The 24,634-nt window shown below is 49.9% G+C and overlaps 1 protein-coding gene across 1 annotated transcript; it reads right to left on the bottom strand.

The window, feature by feature from the left end:
• Positions 1-1,939: 1,939 nt before the first annotated feature.
• Positions 1,940-24,634, bottom strand: GDAP1L1 (ganglioside induced differentiation associated protein 1 like 1). The gene is made up of 6 exons (XM_065919781.1): positions 24,432-24,634; positions 17,228-17,420; positions 15,848-16,021; positions 10,745-10,842; positions 9,896-10,010; positions 1,940-2,283 (listed from the first exon to the last, which is right to left on the bottom strand). The coding sequence occupies exons 1-6, from the start codon at positions 24,609-24,611 to the stop codon at positions 1,940-1,942; spliced, it is 1,104 nt and encodes a 367-aa protein (XP_065775853.1). The 5' UTR covers positions 24,612-24,634.

Genomic DNA, 24,634 nt, shown 5'->3' with positions numbered 1-24,634 from the left:
CCTGCCCAACAGCATCTTTCTGTGAATGCTGGAGAGACCTTCTCAACAGTGTAAACACTGGGGGCACCCATTACCACAGTCCTGGTGCTGGTGGTGGTGTCTTCATGACTAGACTGAACTCTGATAGCCCCACCTCCTCTTCATCTCTGCATCCCTCCAAGGGACCTCACAGAAGGTTCAGCAGTGGATGGATTCTGAGTAATCGTTTGCATGCTGACTCTTGTCCACACCCTAGCTCTCTCCATAATATTCCTAGATGGAATGGGAGTGGAAAAGGACACTTGGCTCTCTAGCTCACTCATAGTGGGATCCTGACCAAACCAGGCACGTGCCCATCCAAGGCTTCAATTTCTGCATATGTAGAACAGGCAGGTGGGAGCTCAGAGGCTTTGAGTCTACAGGTGTCTCCAGAAGTCTGTCTGTGCCTCTTCTCGTTCAGTTTCTCCTTATGATCTGTTCTCTTCTTCCTGAGCAATAGGTTGGCCAACCAGGGACTACATTTCCCAGCCTCCTTTGCAGCTGGGTGAGACCCAGCAATTAAATTCTTAGCCTTGAACCAAGATTGGAAGTCACCTGACCCTCTTGCACGACTGGGCCTTAAAATACTGGACAGGTGCTCTAATATCCTCTCTGTCCTTTCATATCAGCTAAAACTTGGTCTCCCCAGCTCAAGCCTTGGGCTCCCCCAAAGCCGTCAGTCATTTCTTCCTTCTTTATAGAAGTGAAATGGTCAAAAATGGCGACAGAGTCGGGAGAGTCAGACTAAGAGTCTGAATGTTGTGTCTCTACCCCTCTAGCCCTGACCTCTGGAAATGAGAGCTAGATGGACAGCTCAGGTTTAGAAATGAAAAGCGGCGGCTCCTCCTGGATGCTTTATTGGGGGCTTTCAGTGGTTTTTAAGCATGAGGGGCAGTGACACCCAGACCCTTTCCCAACATGCAAAAGGCACAGGGAAGTGAGACGCAGCGGGGCTGGCAGCGTGGATGCAGAGACCCCCTGCAACACATGGTGGGGCACGGAGGAAGCCCCGAGAGTGATGGGGGAGGCAGGCGTTGACGGAGATGGCTTTGGCAGAGGCAGGAGAAGGACCCAAGGACCCTCCATCTCCAGACCCAACACTCCGGCCAGGGCTGAACTGCCGAGAGAAGGTCAACATGGCTTTTACTGAAAGTCCACCTCACATGGTGGGAAAACTCAACTCCAGGTGGGAGGAGGAGGATGGGACGGACGCTGCCTTCAGGAACTTCCGGTAAAGCCAGGTCAAGCGCTCTGCTCAAATCGAGAGAGGAATGGGAGGGTGTGCTTGTGGCATCGGTCCAGACACAGCCTCTGGTTGGATGTCACGGCCTTGGCTTCAGCCAGTGCTGACTCAGTTCAGGTCCAGGAGAAGAATGAAGCCCCTAAGCCGATCTTCAGGGGTCTCCCATGCGGGTCTCTGGGTCTCCAGCCCCACCCGGAAGTACCGCTTAGAAGAGTCGAGTCTTGATGTTGGCTTTGTCCTGTGGAAGAGTTCCCTGGGCAAGAGGGAAGGGGAGGCGAGGGTCAGGCCCTGTGAGCCCCCAGCACCTCCCAGAATTTGGGCCCTGGTGAATGAAATGGCCTGGGACTCACCTCAGATCCCAACTAGTCCCCACAGTTCCATCTTGAGACCTTGACTCAAAACAAACAAAAGGCATTCGTGTTTTTGTTTTTCCTCTCTCTCTCTTTCCTACTCGTTCTTTTTCTCCTTTAGTAGAGCCGTGGCCTCAACTCACGGCATTGGCAATATCTACTCCTAAACTATGGAATGTTTTCACACTGACTATAGAATTACTCCGAACAAGGGGTGGGAGGGGGCTGTCCAAGTGTTCGTGAGACGAGACGGTGGTTACCGAGAGCTCGTTGGGAATCACACAGCACAGAGACACCGACAGTCAGACACCAAGCCCGGGGCCTGGCTTTAGATGTATTTTTTCTTGAGGTACCAGTAGGCAAAGTAGCCCATCCCTCCCAGGGAGCCCATGAGGAAGGACGCCCCAAAGAAAGATGGCGGTTTCCGCTTGACCAGCCGGAACGCGTTGGGGATGACCGCCGACAGTAGAGTGGTGTGGATGTCGCCCAGAACTTTCCGGAAGGCAAAGCGTTTCTGGACCCTCTCGAAAAAGGACTGCAGGTTGGGCCGGCTGCCGTCTTCCCAGTATTTCTTGGACAGTCCCAGGAATTTGAGGCGGTGCAGGGTGGCTCCCAGGAGGACATCCGCAAGGGTGAAGGCACAGCCGCAGAGCCACAGCTCGCATTTCTGCCCTGGGGTGGAAGAGAAACAAGATGGCGGTGGGGCGGGCTCACCTTCTGTCTTCCCATAACTCCCTTCTCTCTCATCACTTACACCTCTGGCTCCTGTCTGCCGGCCATAGTGTTTCCCCAAGGTCACCCACTTCTGTACTTCTTTCATGATTTGGGCCATATGCATATACTTCCTCTATTATTTTTTTCTTTTAACTCAGGTGACTTGTTAAATGCAAATATATGTGTTTAGGGACTTTCCAGGTGGCACAGGGGTAAAAGAATCCACCTGCCAATGGAGGAGATGTAAGAGACCCTGGTTCGATTCCTAGGTCAGGAAGATGTATTTAAACTCTGGACTCACATATCACACTGTTTATTTTCCAGCTCTACTTGCCTGTTCACTGGGTGTTTCAAACTGGACAAGTCCAAAACTGAATTCCTGACCAGCACCCCAAATCTATCACACTCATCCACACGTCAGTAACAGCACCTCTGTCCATTCAGTTATTCAGGCCCAAAGCCTCATGCCATATTGAATTCTTCTCTTTGTTTCACACCCACATACACTTTGGCAGAAGTTCCCATCAACTTTATTTTCAAAAAACATCCAAAGTTGGGTGTTACCTCCACTGTTACCATCCTGGTCCTAATAACAATTATCTTTTGTCTTTGACTCCCTAGAGTCTATTCTCAGCACAATAGTCAGAGGAATCTTGTTAAACCTTAAGTCAGATCATGTCCTTCTCTCTGATCAAAGCCTTGTAATGACTGCCTGTCGTGGTCAGAGTAAAAGCTGAAGCCCTGGGCTTCCCTGGTGGCTCAGTGGTAAAGAATTCGCTTGACAATGCAGGGGACATGCGTTTGATCCCTAGTCTGGGATGATTCCACATGCCGCGGGGCAACTAAGCCTGCGTGCCACAACTGCTGAAGCCTGAGCACCTACAGCCTGTGCTTTGCAACAAGAGAAGCCACCATGAGAAGCCTGCACGCTGCAACTGGAGAGTAGCCCCTACTTGCTGCAGCTAGATAAAGCCTATTCACTGCAAGGAAGACCCAATGCAGTCAAGAATTAATTAAATAATAATTCAAAACATTTTAAACGTGTATCTGGTGGTATGTTCCATGGGTCGCAGAGTCAGACATGACTGAGCATGTGTGCTGGTCATGAAGAGGTGAAGACACAGTGTCTTCCCTCAAGAGGTTCATGGTTTCATGGGAGGAGGAGCTAAAATGTAATGAAGGCTCTGATCAAAAGTTTGTTCTTGACTATGGAACCTTCCAGATGCTAATGAGACATCTGAGGAGAGATGATGTGTCTGCAGTTAGAGGCACAGTTAGTGGCACCATCAAGGGCATGAGTGGAGACAGGGCTGAGAACGAGACCAAGAGCGGAGCTTTGGGGGCATCACGATTGAGATCTTGGGCAACAAGAGGCAACCAGCAAAGCAGCATGAGAAGCAGCAGCCTATGGAGTGGGAGATGACCCAGGAAAGGGGGGTGCCCTAGAAACCAAGATAAGAAAGTGTGCCAGGGAGAGAGGGCTCAGCTGAGGTCAGATGCTGACGGAAGGTCACAGAAGGGGAGGCTGATACTGGAGACTGCATTCGGCGGCTGCTGACCTTGACAAGAACAGCTGGAGGACATGCTGACAATGAAAGCCTGGCTGGAGAGAGTCCAAGAGAGAAACGGAGGAAGGGAAATGGAGATGTTGAGCAAAAGCCCCCCCTCCAAAGAGTTCTGCTGTGATGGGAAGGATACACCGATACTATGAGATGAGTCAAGAGTGTTTTCATAAGTTGGAAGAAAAAAAAAAACACGTTGATGGGAATGATCGAGCCGAGAGAGGAAGAGATGCTACAGGAGAGAGTGGAGAGAATTACTGCTGTGGTTGTCCTCGAGTGGATGAGCGTGGGTGAAATCCAGTACACAGGGAAGGGACTGGGCTTAGCTAGTTCAAGAACAATTCATCCTTGTTAGCAAGAGGATGTACCGCACTGTCTTTCAAGACATCTAAGTTTCTAATTCTAAATTTCAAATGTAAGATATCCACCCGAGAGAGAACAAGCAATGCCAATTAAACTACTGAAAACCTTCCAATTTCAGGGATGTTGACAAGTGATTTAACAAAGATGCATCTTAGAATCGATAAAATACAGTGTATGTATGGGCACTAAGACTGGGGGGAGGGTAGCATGGGGGTGAGTTGAGAGTGAGGATGTGGGAGAAGCAGCTGGAGGGTTCAGGAGAAAGGAGAGGTAATAAATCGTCACCTAGTGGGAGGCCTGGGGCACCAGGAAGGCCATCTAAGGCTAGTGGTCCTGAGTTCAAAATGAGACCAGCCAGGGACTTCCCTTGTGGTCCAGTGGCTAAGACTCTGCATTTCCAGTGCAGGGGGCCCAGGTTCAATTCCTAGTCAAGGAACTAGATCCCACATGCCACAACTAAGAGTTCAAATGCTACAATTAAAGATACCACATGTGGCACCAAAGATTACATATGTTGTAACCAAGACTTGGCACAGTTAAATAAATAATCATAAGAAAGAAAGAAAGATCAGCCACCATCCTTCTACATTTCTCCAGCCATGTTTAGGCTCTTGGGTATAGGCTGAATAGGTGGGGAGTTGGGTTTAACTAGGTTTGAGGTTTTGAAATCAATTCGATTCCTGGGTTGGGAAGGTCTGTTGGAGAAGGGAAAAAGCTACCCACTCCAGTATTCTGGCCCGGAGAATTCCATGGACTGTATAGTCCATGGGGTCAACCTAGACATCATCTTAAAAAGTAGAGACATTACTTTGCCAACAAAGGTCCATCTAGTAAAAGTTATGGTTTTCCCAGTAGTCATGTATGGATGCGAGAGATGGACTATAAAGAAACCTGAGTGCCGAAGAATTGATGCCTTTGAACTGTAGTGTTAGAGAAGACTCTTGAGGGTCCCTTGGACTGCAAGGAGATCAAACCAGTCCATCCTAAAGGAAATCAATCCTAAATATTCATTGGAAGGACTGATACTGAAGCTGAACTCCAATACTTTGGCCACCTGATGCGAAGAACTGACTCTTTGGAAAAGACCCTGATGCTGAGAAAGATTAAAGGCAGGAGGAGAAGGGGCAAGAGAGGGTGAGATGTTTGGATGGCATCACCGACGCGATGGACATGAGTTTGAGCAAGCTCCGGGAGTTGGGATAGACAGGGAGGCCTGGCGTGCTGCAGTCCATGGAGTCGCAAAGAATCGGACACAACTGAGCGACTGAACTGAACTGAACTGAGGTTTTGCAAAGTGTGATGAAGTAGGAGAGGGATAAGGGAGCTGGAGGTGCAGACAAGGGGCTGCTAATAATGATGGATCAGGGAATTACTGCTGTGTAAGAAGAGGGGTAAGATCATGATCAGGGTGAGGGACAGTGAGAGGAGGAAGGACCAAGGGATGGAAGTGCCGGAGTACGCACTGGATTAGTGTAGACAGATTTGAGAACAGGACCACGGACTAAGCTGTGGGACACGCCAAGGTTTAGATATTGGGCAATGAGAGAAACTAGTGACGGTGCACGAGAAGGCACAGTCTGTGAGGCATGAGATGAACCAGGAGAGTGTGGTTTCATTTCCTTAATCCACACATCAGTCCAATCATATAGGTGCTATTATCCCTGTTTCACAGGTGAGGGAATTTGAGGCCCAGAGAGGTTAAGTAACTTAGTAGAAGTCACACAGCTAGTAAGTGGCAGAGCAGAGTGTGGATTCGAACACAGGCCAGCTGGTTCCAGAGCCTGTGCTTATAACCATTGCATTAAGCTGCTTCTTTCTATGTGCAAATACGCACATCTGTATGTATTTCTACAGACACACAATCCCCTTTCAATGGGTGCATTTTGATTTGGATCTGTATGTGAACCTATGTGTCTGCAACCTGCATGGTGTGTATGTTTAGCTCTGTGAATGTCTGCTCAGATCTGTGCAGCTGATTGTGTATGTAGACATGTAGACAGCTGCACACATGGGTGTCTGTGTCCATGAAGTGGGCTGGGTTACCACACGTGTGAGTGAAGTGTACACCCACGTGCATCTGTTGTTTGCCTGCAGACAGATGTTTGCAAGCATGTACATGTGCGTCACTATAAGAATGTCCATTCCTGGGACTTCCCTGGTGTTCCAGTGGCTAAGTCTCTGCACTCCCAATGCAGAGGGCCCAGGTTCAATCCTTGGTCAGGGAACTAGATCTCATGTGCCTCAGCTAAGTGTTCACATGCAGCAACTAAAGATCTTGCATGTGGTAACGAAGATCAGAGATCCTGCATGGTGCAACTAAGACCCAGTGCAGCCAAATAAATAATAGAATAGAATGCCTTTCCATAAAGAAGAGAGAAAATAAACTAGTGGTTGGACTTCCCTGGTCGTCTAGTGGTTAAGAATCTGCCTGCCAGTGCAAGGGACACGGGTTCAATCCCTAGTCCCGGAACATCCCACATGCCATGGAGCAATTAAGTCCGTGCATCACAACTACTGAACCCACAGGCCCTAGAGCCCCCGAGCTCTAGGGAAGAGAAGCCACCACAGTGAGAAGCCTGTGCACAGCAACTAGTGAAAGCCCACCTGCAGCAATGAAGACCCAGAGCATCCAAAAGCAGCTAATTAATTACTTTAAAAAACCCCAGTGGTTCCCAAAGTGGAGAAGGAAGTGTGGGGGCAAATTAGGGGTATGGGATTAAGAGATGCAAGTTACTATGTATGCAAATTACTATGTATGTAATAGGATATACTGTATAGCACAGGCAATTATGGCCATTACCCTGTAAAGACTTTTAATGGAGTATAATCTGTAAAAATACTCAGTTACTATGCTGTACACTTGAACCTGACTTCCCTGGTGGCTCAGAAGGTAAACTGCCTGAAACTAATATAATGTTACTTGAAACTAATATAATGTTGAGCATCAACTATACTTCAACTTAAAAAGAAAAAATATGCCTAAGATTACTTGATACTTATCTCTTTTGTGGAGCCCAATTTTCTTCCCTTTGAATATATGCTGTATTTAATGACTGGCTTTGAATGAACAGAATGTGGTAGAAGTGACAGAATGACTTTCAAGGGTAGATCATAAAAGATAATGTGGCTTCTGCTGCTTCTATCTCTCTGGGGTCACTCACTCAGGGGAAAACCAGGTGCCATGTTGTGAAGAAACTCAAGCAGCCCTAATATGAAGCCCACATAGGAACCGAGGTCTCCTGCCATCAGCCACTGAGGAACTGGGACCTCTAGTCAAGACCCATGTGAATGAGACATCTCCGATCCTTCAGCTCAAAGTGCTGCAGCCCCAGCCAACAGCTGGACTGCAGCCTGCATCATGCAACCCCAAATTAGAACCACTCAGCAAAGCTGCTCCAAAATTCCTGATTCACAGAAAAATGTGTGATATGACAAAAGCTTTTTGTTTAAGCTGCTGAGTTTGGGAACAGTTTGGTATAAGCAATAAATAACTAATAAGCAGGTCTTGATGCGTCTTTCTCTCTCCACCATCCTCTACATGACATTATCCAATTCTATAACTTGAATCACAACATATATGGGAATTCCCTGGGGGTTCAGTGGTTAGAACGCTATGCTTTCACTGCCAAGGGTGTGGGTTCAATCGCTGGTCAGGGAACTAAGATCCTACAAGCCACATGGCCAAAATAAATAAATAAATAACAAAACCAAAAATATCATGTATATGCTGAAGACTCGCAAATCTCCATCTCCAAATTCTGACCTCTCCTTTGAAAGTCAGACTGGAATATCTAATAGCTTATGTGACACACCCTCTTGGGTGCTGCAAAAGCATCTCAAACTGACTGTGTCCCAAACTGAACTCTTGGGTCCCCCTTGCCCATATCAGGAAATGGTATCATCAGTAACTCAGACCAAGACCTCAGAAGTCCTCTTTGATTCCTTTCTCCCCTCTTACTCCCCACCCCTCCCCCCACACCCTCAACCTTTCAGCAAGTTCCTGCCCATTTTGATCTCCAAAATACCTCTCCAGTCTTTCATGCCTTCCCATCTCCACGGCCACCACCTCAGTCCTAGCCACCACCATCTTGGTGGTAGTGATCTGTGCTTCTGTCTCCCTTAAAATCCACTAAAAGTAAAATCAGAACACCTCACCCTGAGTAGCCTGCAAAAACAGCCACAAATGCTTCCCATTCTTGCAGGCGCACCCCTTCACAAAGGCTTTACTGATCCTGCCACCAAGAGGCAGAATCCAACCCTCCACCCGTTAAATCCTAGCTCTGCTGTGTCACTTGCTTTAGCCAATGAGGCTTTAGTCAATGTGGCACAAGAAGATGCTTAACATGTGTTTGCACACTGGGTCTCTGCTCTGTTGCTGCTCTCGGAATCCCTGTGACCATCATTTGGCTTAGTCTTGCTTAGCCTTCCCGATGATGGGCAGCATGTAGTCCAGCTAGGTCCACTGGCCCCTGAACACTCTTCCATAATAGCCCTTCTCCAGCACCCTGTCAGATAGAAATGAGAAAATTCCTTCTTGAGGTATCAGGTTGGTCAAAAAGCTCATTCAGGTTTTTCCCTAACATCATGCGGAAGAATCCAAACGAACTTTTTGGCCAACTCAACATATACTCTTTTTACTCATTTAGCCATACTGTGCTTTTTTTGTAGAAAAGATTCATGACAGTTGGTTTCAGCATGCATGACAATGTCCCTCTTTAGGACTTTAGGTACCTGTGTGTGCCTTGCACTTGGAGCCTCAGCTGTGAAATGCTGGATGAACATTGGACCCACCAAGATGGAAGCTGTTCTTGCCCTAACTATGCCATTAAAGAGCTGTGTGACCTTGAGCAAGTCACTTTACCTCTCTGAGCCTCAGTTTTCTGATCTGAAGAATGCACATGTCTTTAGCTGTCACATGTAATTAACTAGTTTGTTCTAAACACTGTGCTGAGTGCTTTTCACCATTTAAAGAGTTCAACAGGATGGAGTTAGGGTTTTAAAGTGTACTATTACCATCCTATTTTGGGCTTCCCTGGTGGTTCAGAGGTAAAGAATCCACCTGCAGTGCAGGAGCCACAGGGGACGTGGTTTGATCCCTGGGAAGATTCCCTGGAGAAGGCCATGGCAACCCACTCCAGTTTTCTTGCCTGGAGAATCCCATGGACAGAGGAGCCTGGCAGGCTACAGTCCATGGGGTTGCAAAGAGTCAGATAAGACTGAAGTGACTGTGCATGTGCATACATATCCTGTTTTACAGAAGAGGAAACTGAGGCTCCAATAGGGAAAGAAACTTGTCCAGGTCGCACAGTACAGGCAGCAAAGCTGGAACCCTAATCTGACTCTGTCTGACTCTACACCAGTCTTCTATTTCATGCAATGTCTCACTATCTCTCTGAAGTAGGTCTTATTATTATCCCCATTTTATAGACAGGGAACTGAGGTCCAGGGAGGTGAAACACCTGGCCCAGGCCCATTCACCTAGCAAGTGGTCAACCTAGGACTTAAACCTAGGTTTTCTGACTCCATGGCCCGTGATCCTAACCACCTGGATAGCCCTCTGAGACCTTTGGGGAAAAGATGATGAGACACAGACAGGGTGGGCTGGATGAGCTCCAGCCCTCACCTACCCCAGAACCGGCACCCACCCTCGTTCTCAAGCTTCCTCTTCTCCAGCTCAGCCTCGATCTGGTCCAGCACCATGGCCAGCTCCCCCAGGATCTTCTTCAGGTAGCTCACGTCGTCGTGTTCCAAGATCTTGGCCTGTGGGCAGGACAGGCAGGAGCTAGAGGAGCTGAGTTGGCTTCAATAGAGCAAAGATGACCAGGGATGGAAGAATCTTGGTCCAAACCTCCTTCTGCAAACCCAGTCTCCAAATAATTCCTCAAGTGTGTTGGATACCCCAACATTACAAACCATCTTCATCTGCTGCTCACAGCAGTCTGGTGAGCTTAGCTGTCCTGACCAGACCCCTTTCATGGGTGTAAAAACTGGTTGATAGTGGCTCACAGTTGCCCCTTCTCCAGAGAATTGCTTTCGGCCAAAAAGGAGTTTCCAGAAAATACTTGAGAAATACTTGGGCCAATGGCTAATACAGAGGTATAAAAGTCTATCCCTTTGTTCAAGGTGACTTTGTGGTACCCTTTAAGCTCCAGGTCAGGTGAACTTAGCTCCTTCTTCATTCCTAACCCATCCTTACTGGATTCTCCTCAAAGCATTCCCTCAATACTACATTTACCCAAGAATCTCAGTACAAAGCTCTGCTCTTAAGAGATACAACTGAATTCATGAGGAAAGGGAGGCCCCAGGGGCACAGTGACTTGCTCAAGGTCAAAGAGCCAGTATATGACAGAGGAGACAGGATTGGAAAAGCAAGCTGGTGGTTTTCCCATTTCAGGTCATCAAATGATGTCTACTTAGAACAAGCTCCTCTCAATTCTTCTCTTCCATGGAAAAGATGGTGGGAGAGGGGAATGAGCAGGCCTAAGGGCACTCACCATGAGCTTCTTCTGTTTAGAAAGGTAGGGCTCAGATAGCTGGTGCTCCTCTTCATGGTCTAATTTCATGAGGTCTGTGGTGGCATTGGCTAAATGTCCTGGGGAGAAAATAGGAAAGGTCCCATTCATCTGACACCTGGTGCTTTTCCTTTCCCTTCCCCCACACAACTTGGAATAGGTCCCACTCAAATACTAGTCTGGGATAACAATATCAATAGGCATAACTAGCAGACACTATGTCACCTCGGGCCAGGACATAGGGATGGATGAGACGCCTTCCTGCCTTAGGCTCAGGCTAGTGGGAGAGACAGACCCTTACAAGACACAGCATGGCCAAACTCTAATGAAGAATGAACGGATGCTGTGGGACCCAGAGAGCCACCTGTCTAGAGCATAAGGTATCAAGAAACCTCAAGGAGGATGCAACTCTGGGGGATGAGTAGGGTTTGGCCAGAAATGAATATCACCCTAAACCTGGACAAGCTCCTATTTCAACTACATTTCCCCACCCCTTTCTGTAGTGAAGAAACAAGTTCAGAGAGGCTAAATAACATAACACACTAGTAAACAACAAGCGGAGATTTTGAAGCTAAATCTGTCTGATTATCAGTCTGGTGCTCACTCACTGTAACCCACAAGGAAAAACTTGTTCAGTTAAACAAATGAAAAATCATAAGAGAGCTTGGTGTCCACTTCTAGTGAGGGAACTTCCCTGAAGATATAGGGACACATTGACCATGTTTTCTGGGAAAACTGACTTTTTAAAGATGCCAAAAAGGCCAGAGTGATGGAACATGGGTCAGTGATAGAACTCAAGGCAGCACCATGAGAATTATTCTTAATGGGTGAGAGAAACTGTCCTGTAATCTACCTTAAAAAGTCTAACTGTGAGCCGTAGGTTTTACAAGAGGAGATGGAAAGATTAAGTGGGATAAGTTCCTGCATGGGAACAGTTTACATGTGTGGGGTAGAATTTCTCCAGAATTCTTAGCCAGTGAGCCTGAGACATAGTGGGTCAGGTGGTGTGCAAATCTGACCTGCCTTCTCTTCTGAGCCCCAAGTCCATTTGGACATCTCTTGGGCTCCTCAAATTCATTCTCACTCACCCAACCCCATCAGCTTCTCTGCTCCACCTCCTCCTTGTTCGCATACTCCCCAGACTGAAGCACTAAGCCAAGCCAGATGCCTGAGCATGCGCATGTGCTAAGTCACTTCAGTCTTGTTTTACTCCCTGCAACCCAATGGACCATAGCCTGCCAGGCTCCTCTGTCCATGGGGTTCTTTAGGCAGGAATACTGGAGTGGGTGGCCAAGCCCTCCTCCAGGGGATCTTCCTGACCCAGGGATCAAACCTGTATCTCTTATGTCTCCTGCATTGGCAGGTGGGTTCTTTACCACTAGCACTACCTGGGAAGCCCAGATGACCAGGGGTTGTCCTCAACTCTGCTTCTCCTTCCTCCCCAAGCCAAATTTGTCACAGTTTCCGTTGATTTTCCTATTTAATCTTTCTCACATTTAACTTCTCCCTTTCATTTTTCTGACTCTCCTTTAATTCAGGCCCCCCTTCCCCCACTGACCTCTTTCCTGGATGCTGTGACCTACCCCTGGTCACCTGTACTCTCTCCCCTCCAAGCCCTTCTTCCTGGTTCTGCCAGAGAGATCCTCCTCAAACAAATACCTGATTATGGCACTCCAGCTGAAAACCCATCTATTGCTCCTCACTGCCCTCGGAAAATGTTCAAGCTCTTCAACTTGCCTTAAAAGATGCAGCAGGATCACCCCCTCTTCCCTTACCAGCTCCACCTTCTTCCACTGAGTTCCCCCAACTGCCTCTATCCCTGTATGGTAACATTTCAACCCCTCCAAACGCTTGATACTCCACGAATGTCCAGATCATTCCAAACCTCTAGGCCTTTGCTCTGACTGCTTCTTCCTGGAAGGGCCTTCTCCTGTATTCCTGAAACTCCCCTTCCAGATCCAGCTCAAGATTACCTCTTCTATGAAGCCCTTCCTGATCCTCTTGGAGATCTTTTTGTCCTCCAGCATATGCTGTGCAGATTTCCACCAGAGAATCCAAGCACATTAATTAGCTGCCAGTGCACAGATCTATTCACATTGCAGTCTATGTGAAAAGTGCCCCCTGGACTTGTGCAGTGCACAACATGTACTGCTGTACATGGAGATTTTGATGCCAATGTACTAATCTCTGGATGTACGTGTCCTCCACTGGAATCTGAGTCTCTGGGGAGCAGTGAATATATCTGATTCATCTCTGTTCCCTTAAAACTCAGCACAGGCCTGGCACAAAATAGTAGTTTATGAATGAATGAATGGTATAGAATGAGAAAATAAATGAGTGACTGCAATTGTTCAGCTTCTGCCCTCTGAGGTTTCACTGTCCACCATCCCATCTCCTGGGTTGATATCAGCAAGCACACTTCCCAGATCTTTCAGCTATGGGTCTATATTAAGTCTCATTGATGTTTTATGAGTTTGAAGTTCAAGGACAGCATCTTCTCCTCTTGCCAGTCACCCAGGGCTGCCCATGTGGCTTTCTTTAGACCCCAGGAGGGCAGATCAGGCCAAAGAAAGACATTTGACTAATTGGGATGGGGGAGGGGTCACTGCAGGATGACTTCTGCATCCTGTGAGGCCCTTCCTCTCTCCCTCAGCTGGGCTGGAGCCTTGAGATCCTCTCTGCACCCCAGTGCCTTCTAGGTACCTTCAAATAACTGAGGACAGGATAGGGGAGCACCTCTATCTTTCAGAAGCACTTAGGAACTCCTTCCACCTAGTCCAGACCAGCATCATTGCTCACCTAGATGACAGTCATGGCCCTTTAAATGTCCCACCCACTCTTCTTTCTGTTGAATGATTTTTATAAAATGCAAATCTGATCCTGTCACTTTCCACCACTGTTTCTCTGCTGCTCTTCAGATAAAATTCCAATTCTGCCAGTCCTACTCCCTAGATTCACACCAGGACCACACCTACCCCCATTGGGCTATATACATCAACCAGGTTAAGTGTCCTTCGGTTTCACACCATGCCCTCTCTTATCCCTTCACCCAAAAGGATTCTCTCTTTTATTTCCCTTTCCAGTTCCTGGTCATCCTTGAATATTACTGCCTTCCAGAAGCCCTCCACGACCCCAGGGGCTGGGATGGGCATCTTCTTTAGCCCTAACCTCTGTGTCCCATTATCATAACACTGACTGGTACTAGAAAAGAAAAATTTAAATCAATTAGTCCCGAACAGACTATACATGCATACTTGCTTAAGAATTCAAACAATATTAAAGAATGTACAGAGAAAAGTAAATCTTTCTTCTCTCAATCTTCAGTCCCTTAGTCCTGCTCCCTTAATCTTCTCATGCATCCTTCCAGAAATATACTTTGTGTTTGCAAGCACTTGGGTAGCCACTGGACCCCCTTTTACATATATAAATGATAGTGCATCAGATGCTTCACTTTCTTCCTCTTTACTGATACATCTTAGAGAGCATTCCATATGCCTATTATTTTTTAACAGCTGCACAATATTCCATTGTTTGTAAGAAATAGAATTTATCTACCTAATCCCTAAATCATGGACAACAAGTTTATTTCTCTGATGACTCAGTGGGTAAATAATCTGCCTGCCAATGCAGGAGACACAGGAGACTCGGGGTCGATCCCTGGGTTGGGAAAATCCCCTGAAGAAGGAAATGGCAACCTTGTCCAGTACTCTTGCCTGGAAAACCCCATTGACAGAGGAGCTTGGGGGGCTACAGTCCATAGGGTCACAAAGAGTCGGACATGACTAAGCACGCATACACATTCATGCATTCATGTCCCCAGATCATGGACAACTAGGTTATCTCCAGCTTCTTGCTATTAGCTCCTATGCTGCAATGCATATCTTTGTACATATTTCTTTGGCTCACACATCCAACTGTCATTGCAGGACACTCTCTAAAGGTGTGGGCCTTTTAATATTCAATACAGTGTGCCAGACTGCTCTCCTGAGAGGTTGTTCAAATGTACTTAGTCCTGCATTGTAATTTCCTGGTCATCTGTCTTTCTGCTTCCAGGAAACTATGACCCTGGGAGGGTAGAAGCTGTGACATTCTCTTTCTGTCTGCAGCCCCCTATCCAAAGCCTGGGTCATAGAAGACCTCAAAAATATTGTTGATTCACTGGGGACAGGACAATATAGACACATCCTGAGTCTTGTTCAGGGGCACTCTAAAAGGATGAAATCAAGTTCCACAACCTGCTTCACCTTCAGACATGAGCCTCGTTTCCTTGACAGGAAGTGATCATTTACCAAGCATCTATTATCTACTTAGACTTGTCACACTTCCTCTGTGTATAGGACACCATGGTGTCTGCATACAGCCTGGACCAAAGTCTGTAAACAGTTGTTGATGGATGATCTGATTTCATCCAACCTTTATTTACTGAGTACTGAAAAAAAAAAAAAAAAAAAGAAAGGATAACACAGGATGTGGGCACATTCAAGCTGGCAGTTACGACAATACCGGGTGATGGACGAATCAGAAATCAGAGACTCCACTGGGGGCCTTGCAATATCTGGGCAGTCATCTTTGGTGATGCCAGCCCTAATGTCACTCAATGCCCTGGGTTGCCAATCCCAGGTGTCTGGGGCTGGGATGCCTTTGGAGAGGTGTCCAAGCTCCCATGGACAGACAAACCTCTGGGGCGACCTATAGCCTAATAGCCTCTGTATGGGATAGCAGGACAAGAGGAGGGGGCAGGAGAGGGGGACAAGAAAGAGCGACTTTCTTGTCCAGAGATGAAGAGAGATGTTCAGTTCAAAACAGGGTGAGTGAGATGGAAAGTCAGAGAGAGAGAGAGAGACAGACCCAGAGTGAGAGATAGAGAACTGAGCAGAGAAACAGACACAGGGATGGAGAGAGAGATCCACGGGAAAGAGGAGAGAAGGAGTAAAAGGAGGAGAAATAAAAGGAAGAAAGTGAGTAAGAGACGCAGAAACAGGAGGAAGAGGAGGAGGAGCGAGGGTTGGGTTTACAGGGAGGAGGAGGGCTAAGCCAACGTGACCGGAGGGTCCGGCGGCCCCGCCCCCCGAGCCCGGCACTCACTGCGGATCTCGGCCGTCGCGTACTTGGGGATCATGGAGTCGGTGGTGAGCTCGGGGTGCAGAATGCAGCCGTGCGTGTAGGCGTCCATGGGCAGCGCGTCTAGCAGCTCGCGGTACTGCAGCACCCGCGCGTGCTGGGGGCTGCCCGCCTCCGGCATGAGCGCCACCACGTGCTCTGCGGGGCAGAGTGCGGGGCTGGGGAGGGGATGGAGGGCCCCGTCTTGGGCCTCCCGCCCCCCTGCTCCAGAGAGGCCAGCCTCTGGCACCACACCCCCCAACCGCAGCATCCTGGAACCGCGAATTATCCAGCGGTCTGGTGCCCACGCCCTCTCCTTGACTTCCCAGGTGATGCTAGTGGTAAAGAACCTGCCTGCGAATACAGGAGATATAAGAGATGCTGGTTCAATCCCTGGGTCGGGAAGATCCCCTGGAGGAGGGCATGGTAACCCACCCCAGTATTCTTGCCTGGAGAATCCCACGAACAGAGGAGTCTGGCCGGCTGCAGTCAATGGAGTCAAACAGAGTCGGACATGACTGAGTGACTAACACTTTCTTGGGCCCACCCTCTTTCCTTGACTCGAGATAAAGTCCTTACCAGGCTAAGACGGGATCCCAGTGTGGTCCTGCCTGCCTACCTCTCTTCAAGGGAGCCCTACCAGACTGTCCTTCGAGGGACAGCTCCTCACCTGCCCGGGCTTGTTTCCAGGTGGGGGTCTAGGCCTAATGTTGCCAGACTTGGCGAGAAGTTGGAATCCTGGATGTTTGAAACCGAAACATCCTTGGTTTTTAAATGTTGGCAACTAATTCACATTTTAAAAAAAACAAAAAACACTGTGCATCTGGGCCTGCCTCTGCCATGGGGACTGAACTCCTGAACTTGAGCAGGGCCAGAGGGAGGGAAGGAGACAGGGAGGGGGAGGAGGAGGACTTTGGGGGGTTCTGAGGCGCTGGGCTCTGCTCACCTCTGGAAAGTTCTCGGATATCTGAGCCTGTCTCCGGGGTCCGGAGAGTCTGTTGGTCCTGACAATGCTTACAGGGTTTCAGGATCCTGCCCAAGCCCTGGCCTCTCTGGGAGATCTGGGTCCTGTCTGTGGGGACTTCGAAGGGGGTCTGGGCCCTGCTCGAGCCAGGGGGGGCTTCGGAGATTCTGCAGCCGAGTCTGTGACTCCTGAGTTCCTGGGAGGAGGCTACAGCCCCAGCGCTCCAACTGGGGGTCCCCGGGGATCTGCGGGTCCTGGGGGTGCGGTATCTGAGCCCGGCCTGTAGCCCGTGGTTCCTTGTCGGGGAGACCAGGCCTGGGTCAGGGGTGGCGGGGGTAGGGGTGGGTCCCCAGGCTTTCCAAGCTTCCAGGGTGCTGTCTGGGCCTGCGCGGCCGCCGTACCTCCCGTGAACGTGCGCTCCACGTAGTCGATGATCTGGTCGTAGTCGCTGATGATGTTGTCGCGGTGGATGATGACGGGCACCTCCTCGCCCAGGTTGAGCCGCATGAACCAGGGCTCCTTGTGCTCGCTCTGCGGCAGGCTCACGTCCCGCTCCTCACACGCCAGGCCCTTCTCGGCGATCACCAGCCGCACCTGCGGGCGCCAGGGTCAGAGCCGGGAAGGCGGGCGGACACACGGGGACCCTCTGCCCCGGTGGGGCGGGGCGTGCGGGAAGAGGGGTCAGAGGTCACACACCGGAGGGGACCCTGTTGCTGGAACCCATTCCTGGGCCCCTGGGGTGCAGGAGGGGGTGGGGAACCTCCCGGGGCCTGGTGCCTGGTGGAGGGAGGAAGACAGCTCCGCCCTGGGGACCGGGGGCAGTGCTGTGGTTACGGAGCTGGGTGTTATAGTTGGAAGTGGCTGGGATAGGATTTCTGGCTCTGCTGTGTGAGTTTGGGCAAATTCCTTACACTTTCCGGGCTTCAGGTTTTTTTTTTTTTTTTTTTGCCGAATTGAAGTATTAATAATAGTACCAACACAGTGTCTGGTACATAGAAGGCACTTAATTCATGATTCTCATTATCAGGATTGGACTCTCAGCCTGGCCTCCCAATGTGAATCTGGCCAGGAGATTTGCAGAATTTCTCATCATCGTCATAATCAAGAGCAAAATTTCTCAAATGATTTGAGAAATCTAAAGTGAGGTGAAAAGAATTTACTGACATCAGCCTAGCCCTTTATTGTCCCCAAACACCTTCTGATCTGGTTGTTGGATGCTCACGGCAGCCTTCCGTAGCTGGGCAGAGCAGGGACCATCTCCCTGTTTTTCTTGATGAGAAAATTGCCCAGAGAGGGCAACTAGCTTACTCAAAGCCAAACAGCCACTTTGGCAGTAGACGTAAAACTAGAAGGTTCCTGACTCCCAGACTAGTGTTCTCTGCCCAAGGGGCTCCTTCCAGGGAGTCCTGGACCTGCCCTCTCTGTAATCTTTCTCTAAGGTTCAGAGGGTCCCAGACTGGAGCTGGTAGATGCTAATGGAGAGTTTTGAGGCTAGCTTGCTCCTGATCCAGCCCAACAGTTCTGAGTTGGGAGATGGTTAATAACCACCTAGTCCAACTGTCCCCTCCCTGTGAACTGAGACTCAGAGAGAAAGCTGGGCTTGTCCAAGGTCCCCCAGCAAAAAGATGGCAAGATCCACACCTACAAGCTCTCCCTACTTCTGACTCCAGTCGAGGAGAAAGAGAAGGCATCTGGAGAGAGGCACAGGTCTCTTCTGGTAAAGCATTGATGACCTCCATCCATAGCTAGGTGGTATCTCCTGATCCTGGGTGTCCCCAGTCTTCCTCCCAGATGCCAAGAGGTAAGCTCCCAGAAGAGGCAACATGGTGTTATGGTCAAAACACTGAGCTGCGTGCCAGACTGTGCCAATTCAAGTCCCAGCTCTAGCACTTAATTGCTGGATGGCTTGGCTTTACAAGTAGCTCTCCATCTGTGTGCCTCAGTTTCCTCATCTGTTCAATGGAAGTCTCACGAGTAATTTCCTCAGAGGGCTGTTGTGAGGATTAGATAAATTAGTCCCTGTGGAACAGTGCCTGGCATATGGTAGGGGTAATGTGTGTCTTGGCTCCTTGAATTAGACTAGGTTTTGGAGGCAGACAGACTTGAACTTGGAGGCTGACTCTGCTGCTTATTTGCTATGTGACTTTGGGCAAGTCGCTTGACTTCTCTGATCCCTAGCTTCTGTGAAATGAGGAATGTATTCTATTCCTTCAGGGCTGGCAAAAGGTTGAGGTGGAATGATGAGGATAAAGTGCCAGTGTGGGAGGTTAATACATGGGTTCCAAAATCACTGTTATCCTCCCCCCCCCCCCCCCACACACACACGCACACTGCCCTGTCCGGCACTCCTGGCTTCATGCCCCACCCTCACAGCTGACGTGAACAACCCCGTCTGTGTGCTGGACTGTGGGGAGGGAGAGGTAGTCAGCCCTTGAGCCCCCAGCCCTCACCCAGATTCATTTGCTGCAGCAGCCAAAAGCAGGCCCTGCGGGTGGGATGGGGAGCCAGGGGCTCAGGTCCTCAGCCTGGCTCTGCCACAGCAATGCTGTGTGACCTTAGAACTACTGCTGCCCCTCTCTGAACCTCCTTTTAATTGTTAGTAAAATGAAAGGGTGAACTCTGTTCTCAGAGTGCCCTATGGCCCTGCTTTGAACTGATGCTACATTCAGATCCTGCAGGAGACAGGGCTGGCTCTGCCCTCCTCAGCAGAGGGTGGGAACTGCTGGTTCTAAGGTGGGGAGGGGACTGCGGCAGAGGGAGCACCAGGGTGGTATTTATTAGGTCTAGCCGTATGAGTGTGTGTGCGTGTGTCTGACTGGCAGCTGTGTAAGGGAGCAAATGTCTGTGCATGTGTGTGCACGAGTGTGCGTGGGTATGGATACAAATAAGTGTGAGCATCCAGTCTTGTGTGAGCACGTGTACACGAGTGTGGATGAGTGTGTGTGCCCATGTGGATATGTGTAAGTGTGAGTGGGCACGAAGGAAAGCATTTATATGGGTATCTTTGAGCTCATGGGTGGCGCCCGTGCCCTGTAGGAGATTCAGGGCAGTCGAAGCTGGAGTTCAGCTGGAACCCAACCAACCCATTCCCCTCCAGCCCATCCTGGCGGGCTCTGCCGGGCCATCCAGCCTGAGTCAGGCTGGGATCTCTGGATGTATGGAAACAGAAACTAAATCAGGCCTTTGCCCTTGGCAGGTCCAGACATTTGACGGTGCATCCTGGTAGGGTGTCTGCTCCCAGGGCCCTGCCCTTCAACTTCAGTGAGGATGCCTAGGGTGGGACTCCTGCCTGGGGAGGGGACTATCTTTAGAGGAACAACAGTCCTGCTTGGAGCTGCTTCGGGGTCACGCTGGCAAGCAGCCAAGGAGACTTTCTCCTTTAGCTGTGCTGCAGGCCACAGCCATGTGCTATTCTGCGGGGGAGGAGAGTGTGGGAGGAAGCCAGGCCCGGGGGAAGGGCATGCAGCCATCAAGGCCATCTGCCATCTCCACCTCTTGGAGGCTGGGTCAGACTTAGGTGGTCACCACTCAGTGTGACCAGGCATCAGCCATCTCTGGGCAAACTGTCTCCCTGTGGGTGCCTGGAATTCACCCGCTGGTGCTTCACTGTCGTGGTTAGGCAGTCCCCCTTCACCCAGGCCCTTGAACAAATGGTGATGGGCTCGGTTGGTGTCTCTGGTGACTTTGTAAAAGACACTTGGAGTCTCTGAACCTTAGTTTATTTGCCTCAAATACTTTTTTGAAAAAATTAATAAGCTTTGTTTCTTAGAGCAGTTTTAGGCTTATAGAATCAAATGCCTTTTAATATAACATCGTAAAGCTTACACACGAGCCCTTTTTCAGCACTTATTTACTGAATGCTTACTCTGTGCCAGGGCTTGTTCTAAGTGCTTGAAACTCAGCGGGGGACAAAACAAAGGTAACCGCCCACGGGGAGCTGACATTCTATCGGGTGCAGACAGAAGACGAGCAGTTAAAATGAGATAGTGTGACAAAAGATAGTTCATTGGGAAAAAAAGGACAAAAGTAGAGCCAGGTAAGGAAAACTGGGGGTCCAGGGCATTTTAAATAGGGTGATCCAGGGGCTTCCCTGGTGGTCCAGTGGTTAACAATCCACCTACCAGTGCAGGGGATGCAGGTTCGATCCCTGGATGGGGAACTAAGATCCCACATGCCGTGGGGCAACGAAGCCCACACGCCACTAGAGTGCCTGTGTCGCAACTACTGTGCCTGCTTCAGTAGAGTCAGTGCTCCGCAATAAGAAAGAAGCCGGGGCACCACAGCTGGAGAGGCCCACGCACCGTAACGAAGACCCAGGGCGGCCCAAATAAAAAAACAATAGAGTGATCCATCAGGGCAGGCCTCTCTGAGAAGGTGCCACTTGAGCAAAGAACGAAGTGAAGGGGTAGTTCAGTGATCTGAGGAAGAGAGTTCCAGGCAGAGGGGACAGCCCGTGCAAAGGCCCTGAGGTGGAGATGTCTGAAATTTTTGAGAAATGATGAGATGGCCAGGGTGACTGGAGCAGGATGTATGGGAGAGGGAGGAGAGGGGATCAGGAAGACTCGTGCACAGGGGTTTTTAATGGAGATTCCTAGACCCAGGGGTCTATGAATAAAATCAGGGAGTCCTTGAACTAGGATGGGAAAATTACAGGTTTATTTTCAGTCATCTCAAACTGACACTTAGCATTCACTTCAATTATGAGTGTAGGCGACAAAGCATGGTAGTGTTAGCAGTGCCTGCAATATTGTTACCACTAGGAATCAGATACTGTCATCACTTCACAGTTGCCGCAGTTATAACTGTCATGACTTCAACATTACAGTAGTTATCACTCCTGCCACTCGATCGTGTGATATGGTGGGTTAATACAGAAACACATGTTATTATGTAATAAATTTGTTTTGGAAAATATGTCAATAACTATACTTTGGTAGGACTGGTTTTCCTTCTAATCTAATTCTCCTTTGTATTGATGTTACTCAGTGAAAAACACTATTCTGAGAAAAGTTCATAGGCTTCCCCCGATTGATGAGGGTTCCACGACCAGGCAAGGTTAGATCCTGCAGGAGGGCCTGAGGCCATTATGACAACTCTGGCTTTTTCCAGAGGGACTTGGGAGCCACTGCAGACTTCTGAGCAGAGGAGTGGTGGGCTGTGCAGTCCTCGCCTGTGGAACTCCTGGGAGTGGGGGTGGAGGTGGTCCATGGCCAAGGGCAACAGGGACAGGGCTGGGATGTCAGTGCCCAAGAGCTTGAAATGCAAGGCCAGAGGGGCAGGTAGAGGCCATTTACCTGCCTTCTTCCATGTCTGGGAGGGCCCTCTGGGAACTGCTGTGCATACAGGCAGGGACCTTTAGGACTGATGGGAAAGAAGGCAATGCTAAGCTGCTGCTGTGTGCCTGACACTTAACACGTGTCCATGTCCTCTGAATCCCCCAGAAATCCTGCAGAGCCAAATGCAAATGTCCCCCTTTCCAGAGGAGGATATAGGGGCATAGAGAGGTGAAGTGACTTGTCCAAGGTCACACAGCCGGTGAGCACCCAAGATGAAACTAGAAGCCAGGACCATCTGACTGCACAGTCCAAGAGCTTTCTGCCAGGCTACCCTGCCTCTAGAACCCACCAAGGGCACCTCGGCAAGGAGAAGGCCCTGGTAGGAGAGGCAGGAGAATGCCTTGGTCAGAGGCTTGGTCACAAATGGGATTGCAGTGGGTGGCCCCATCCTTGACTTAGGGGACAACTTAACCCTGAACTCATCCTGAATAAGAAATGCTCAGGAGGCTTCCTGGGGAAATGGTGATGGGAGGTGCCACCCTCAACTTCCTGTCCAGTCCTGGACACTGGGGCTTGGCTCCTGAGGTTCTGGGGGAGGAGGAGATCCTGGCATCTGGAAGTGGGTCTGACTCATTCCCAAATCCCCAGCAACTTTATCGAGCCTGGCGTGCAGTAGGTGTTCAGCACACATGTATATAATTTATGGACGAGTCCCCGCGTGACCTTGGTTAACTCCATCTCCTCTTTATCTAACACTTTAGTGATATCATTATCAACAGAGCCCTGGTCTCGTGCCAGGCACTGCTCTCAGCACTTTTTGTGCATCATCTCATTTCACCATCACAAATAACCTTCTGTAGAAGGTACTGCCATTAGCTCCATTTTACAGATTATAAAACTGAGGCTTTGGGGGAGGCAAAATGACCTGCCAAAAACTCCATGGTGAATTATTGGGGAAGATGGCTCTCCTGCTGGGGACTGTCTGGCCTCAGAGTCTGTACTTTAAACTCGAAACTACTCAAAGGAGAGTCAGTGGACCAGCTTCATCAGCATCACCTGGTAGTCTGTTAGGATGCAGCATCTTTGACCCCACTCCAGATCTACTGAATCAAAATCTCTGAGGTGGGACCCAGTGTTCTGTGTTTGAAACAGTAATGTATGCTAACGTGTGACTAGTGCCAGTGTAGAGCAGGACTTAGCGACTGAACAAGTGTAAAACTATAAGCTGTAACACCTTTTCAACAACGCTCTCAGCAACCCTGAGAAGGGGTTGCAATTAGAGGAAATAGCTATAATTGTTATTATCATCCCATTTTCCAGATGATGAAAACTGAGCCTGAACCCCAAAATCAAACCAAAGACTGGTTCCAAGGCCATTTCTCTTTAAGGCATCCATTTCTCCATCTGGGAAATACGTGAGTGGAACAGAAGGATCTTCCAGGGAGAAGTGGAAGGGTCAGGCAATGGGTGACCCGTAGGCTCCTCCAGGACCCCGCTGCTGGGACCTGGCCATGGTGCTGAATTTGTGCCTCAAAGGACAGCCCAGGATTGAAGATTGCGCCCCTAGAGGTGCCCGGGTCTTACAGTCACGGTGTTCGGACCTCACCCCCAGAAAGCGGGAACCCCGATAACTTAACACCGGGCTGGTTCCCAACCACCTTCCTGCTCCCCTGAGTCTGAGAAAGGGCCGTGGGGTTGTCTGTGCCTTTAAGAGCCGCAAACACAGATATGGGCCGAGCTGAGGTTTGGGGAGATGGGTTAACTCGTAGCTTCTCAGCTCAAAATTAGGGGGGATAAGGCGAGGGCTAGGGTCAGACCCTTCAAACCCCAGTCAGAAGACGGCCCCCGGGCGGACAGAGAGGGAGAGAGCTTTGACCCGAGGCCTGTGGTATCGGGATAGCAGCGCAGAGGGCAGGCCTGCGATGGGACTGGGGCTGGAGGCTGGACCCCAGGAAGCTCTCCTCCCCCTCCCCGCAGCAGCCGCCCCCTCCAACAGGCCGCCTTTCCAGCAGTGCCCATTCGCTTCCTCTAGCCTTTGTCTCTCTTCTCAGCCCTCCAACAGATTGGGTCTTTCTGGGAGGGAAAGAGGCAGAATGGCTGTGCCTAGAATGAGGGACGGTGCTCCTGGGGCCCAAGACAAGGCCAGTCCCCGGAGGGCAGCCCAGCGTCCCCCGTCCTCCAGGCCCCCCCGTCCTCCAGGTGCCCCCAACCGCAGATTCTACCCTCCAGTCTCTGAGCAGATCTTCAGATCTTTAAACCCTCCCGGGTCCCCTCCCCCAAGTCTCCTAGCCGCGGGGCGCATCGGGTTCCCCGGCTCCCTCCTGGCTACCTTCTGCGAGCTGAAGGACTGGGTCCAGTGGTACAGAACCAGGCTCTCCTTGGGCCAATGGGCGTGGCTGGCCGCTTCGGGTGCGTCGGGGGCCTCTGCCGGCTTCGCAGCATCGCTCTCCAGCGCCGAGATGGGCCACCAGCTGCAGTTGGTGGGGGTCAGGTTGTTGGGGGTCGCCATGACAGCCCGAAATCCGAGGGAGG

Source organism: Muntiacus reevesi, chromosome 2 (genome assembly GCF_963930625.1).
Source record: "Muntiacus reevesi chromosome 2, mMunRee1.1, whole genome shotgun sequence".
Lineage (NCBI taxonomy): Eukaryota > Metazoa > Chordata > Mammalia > Artiodactyla > Cervidae > Muntiacus > Muntiacus reevesi.
Note: the sequence above shows the minus strand (reverse complement) of the source record. Positions and strands in the feature narration are given on the sequence as shown.

Coding starts and splice junctions, on each gene's coding strand:
- GDAP1L1 (XM_065919781.1), bottom strand. CDS start 24,611: ATGGCGACCCCCAACAACCTGACCCCCACCAACTGCAGCTGGTGGCCC. Junction 17,421..24,431: donor AGTCCTTCAGCTCGCAGAAG/GTAGCCAGGAGG, acceptor TGGCGCCCGCAG/GTGCGGCTGGTGATCGCCGA. Junction 2,284..9,895: donor GAGGAAGCTTGAGAACGAGG/GTGGGTGCCGGT, acceptor CTTCCACCCCAG/GGCAGAAATGCGAGCTGTGG.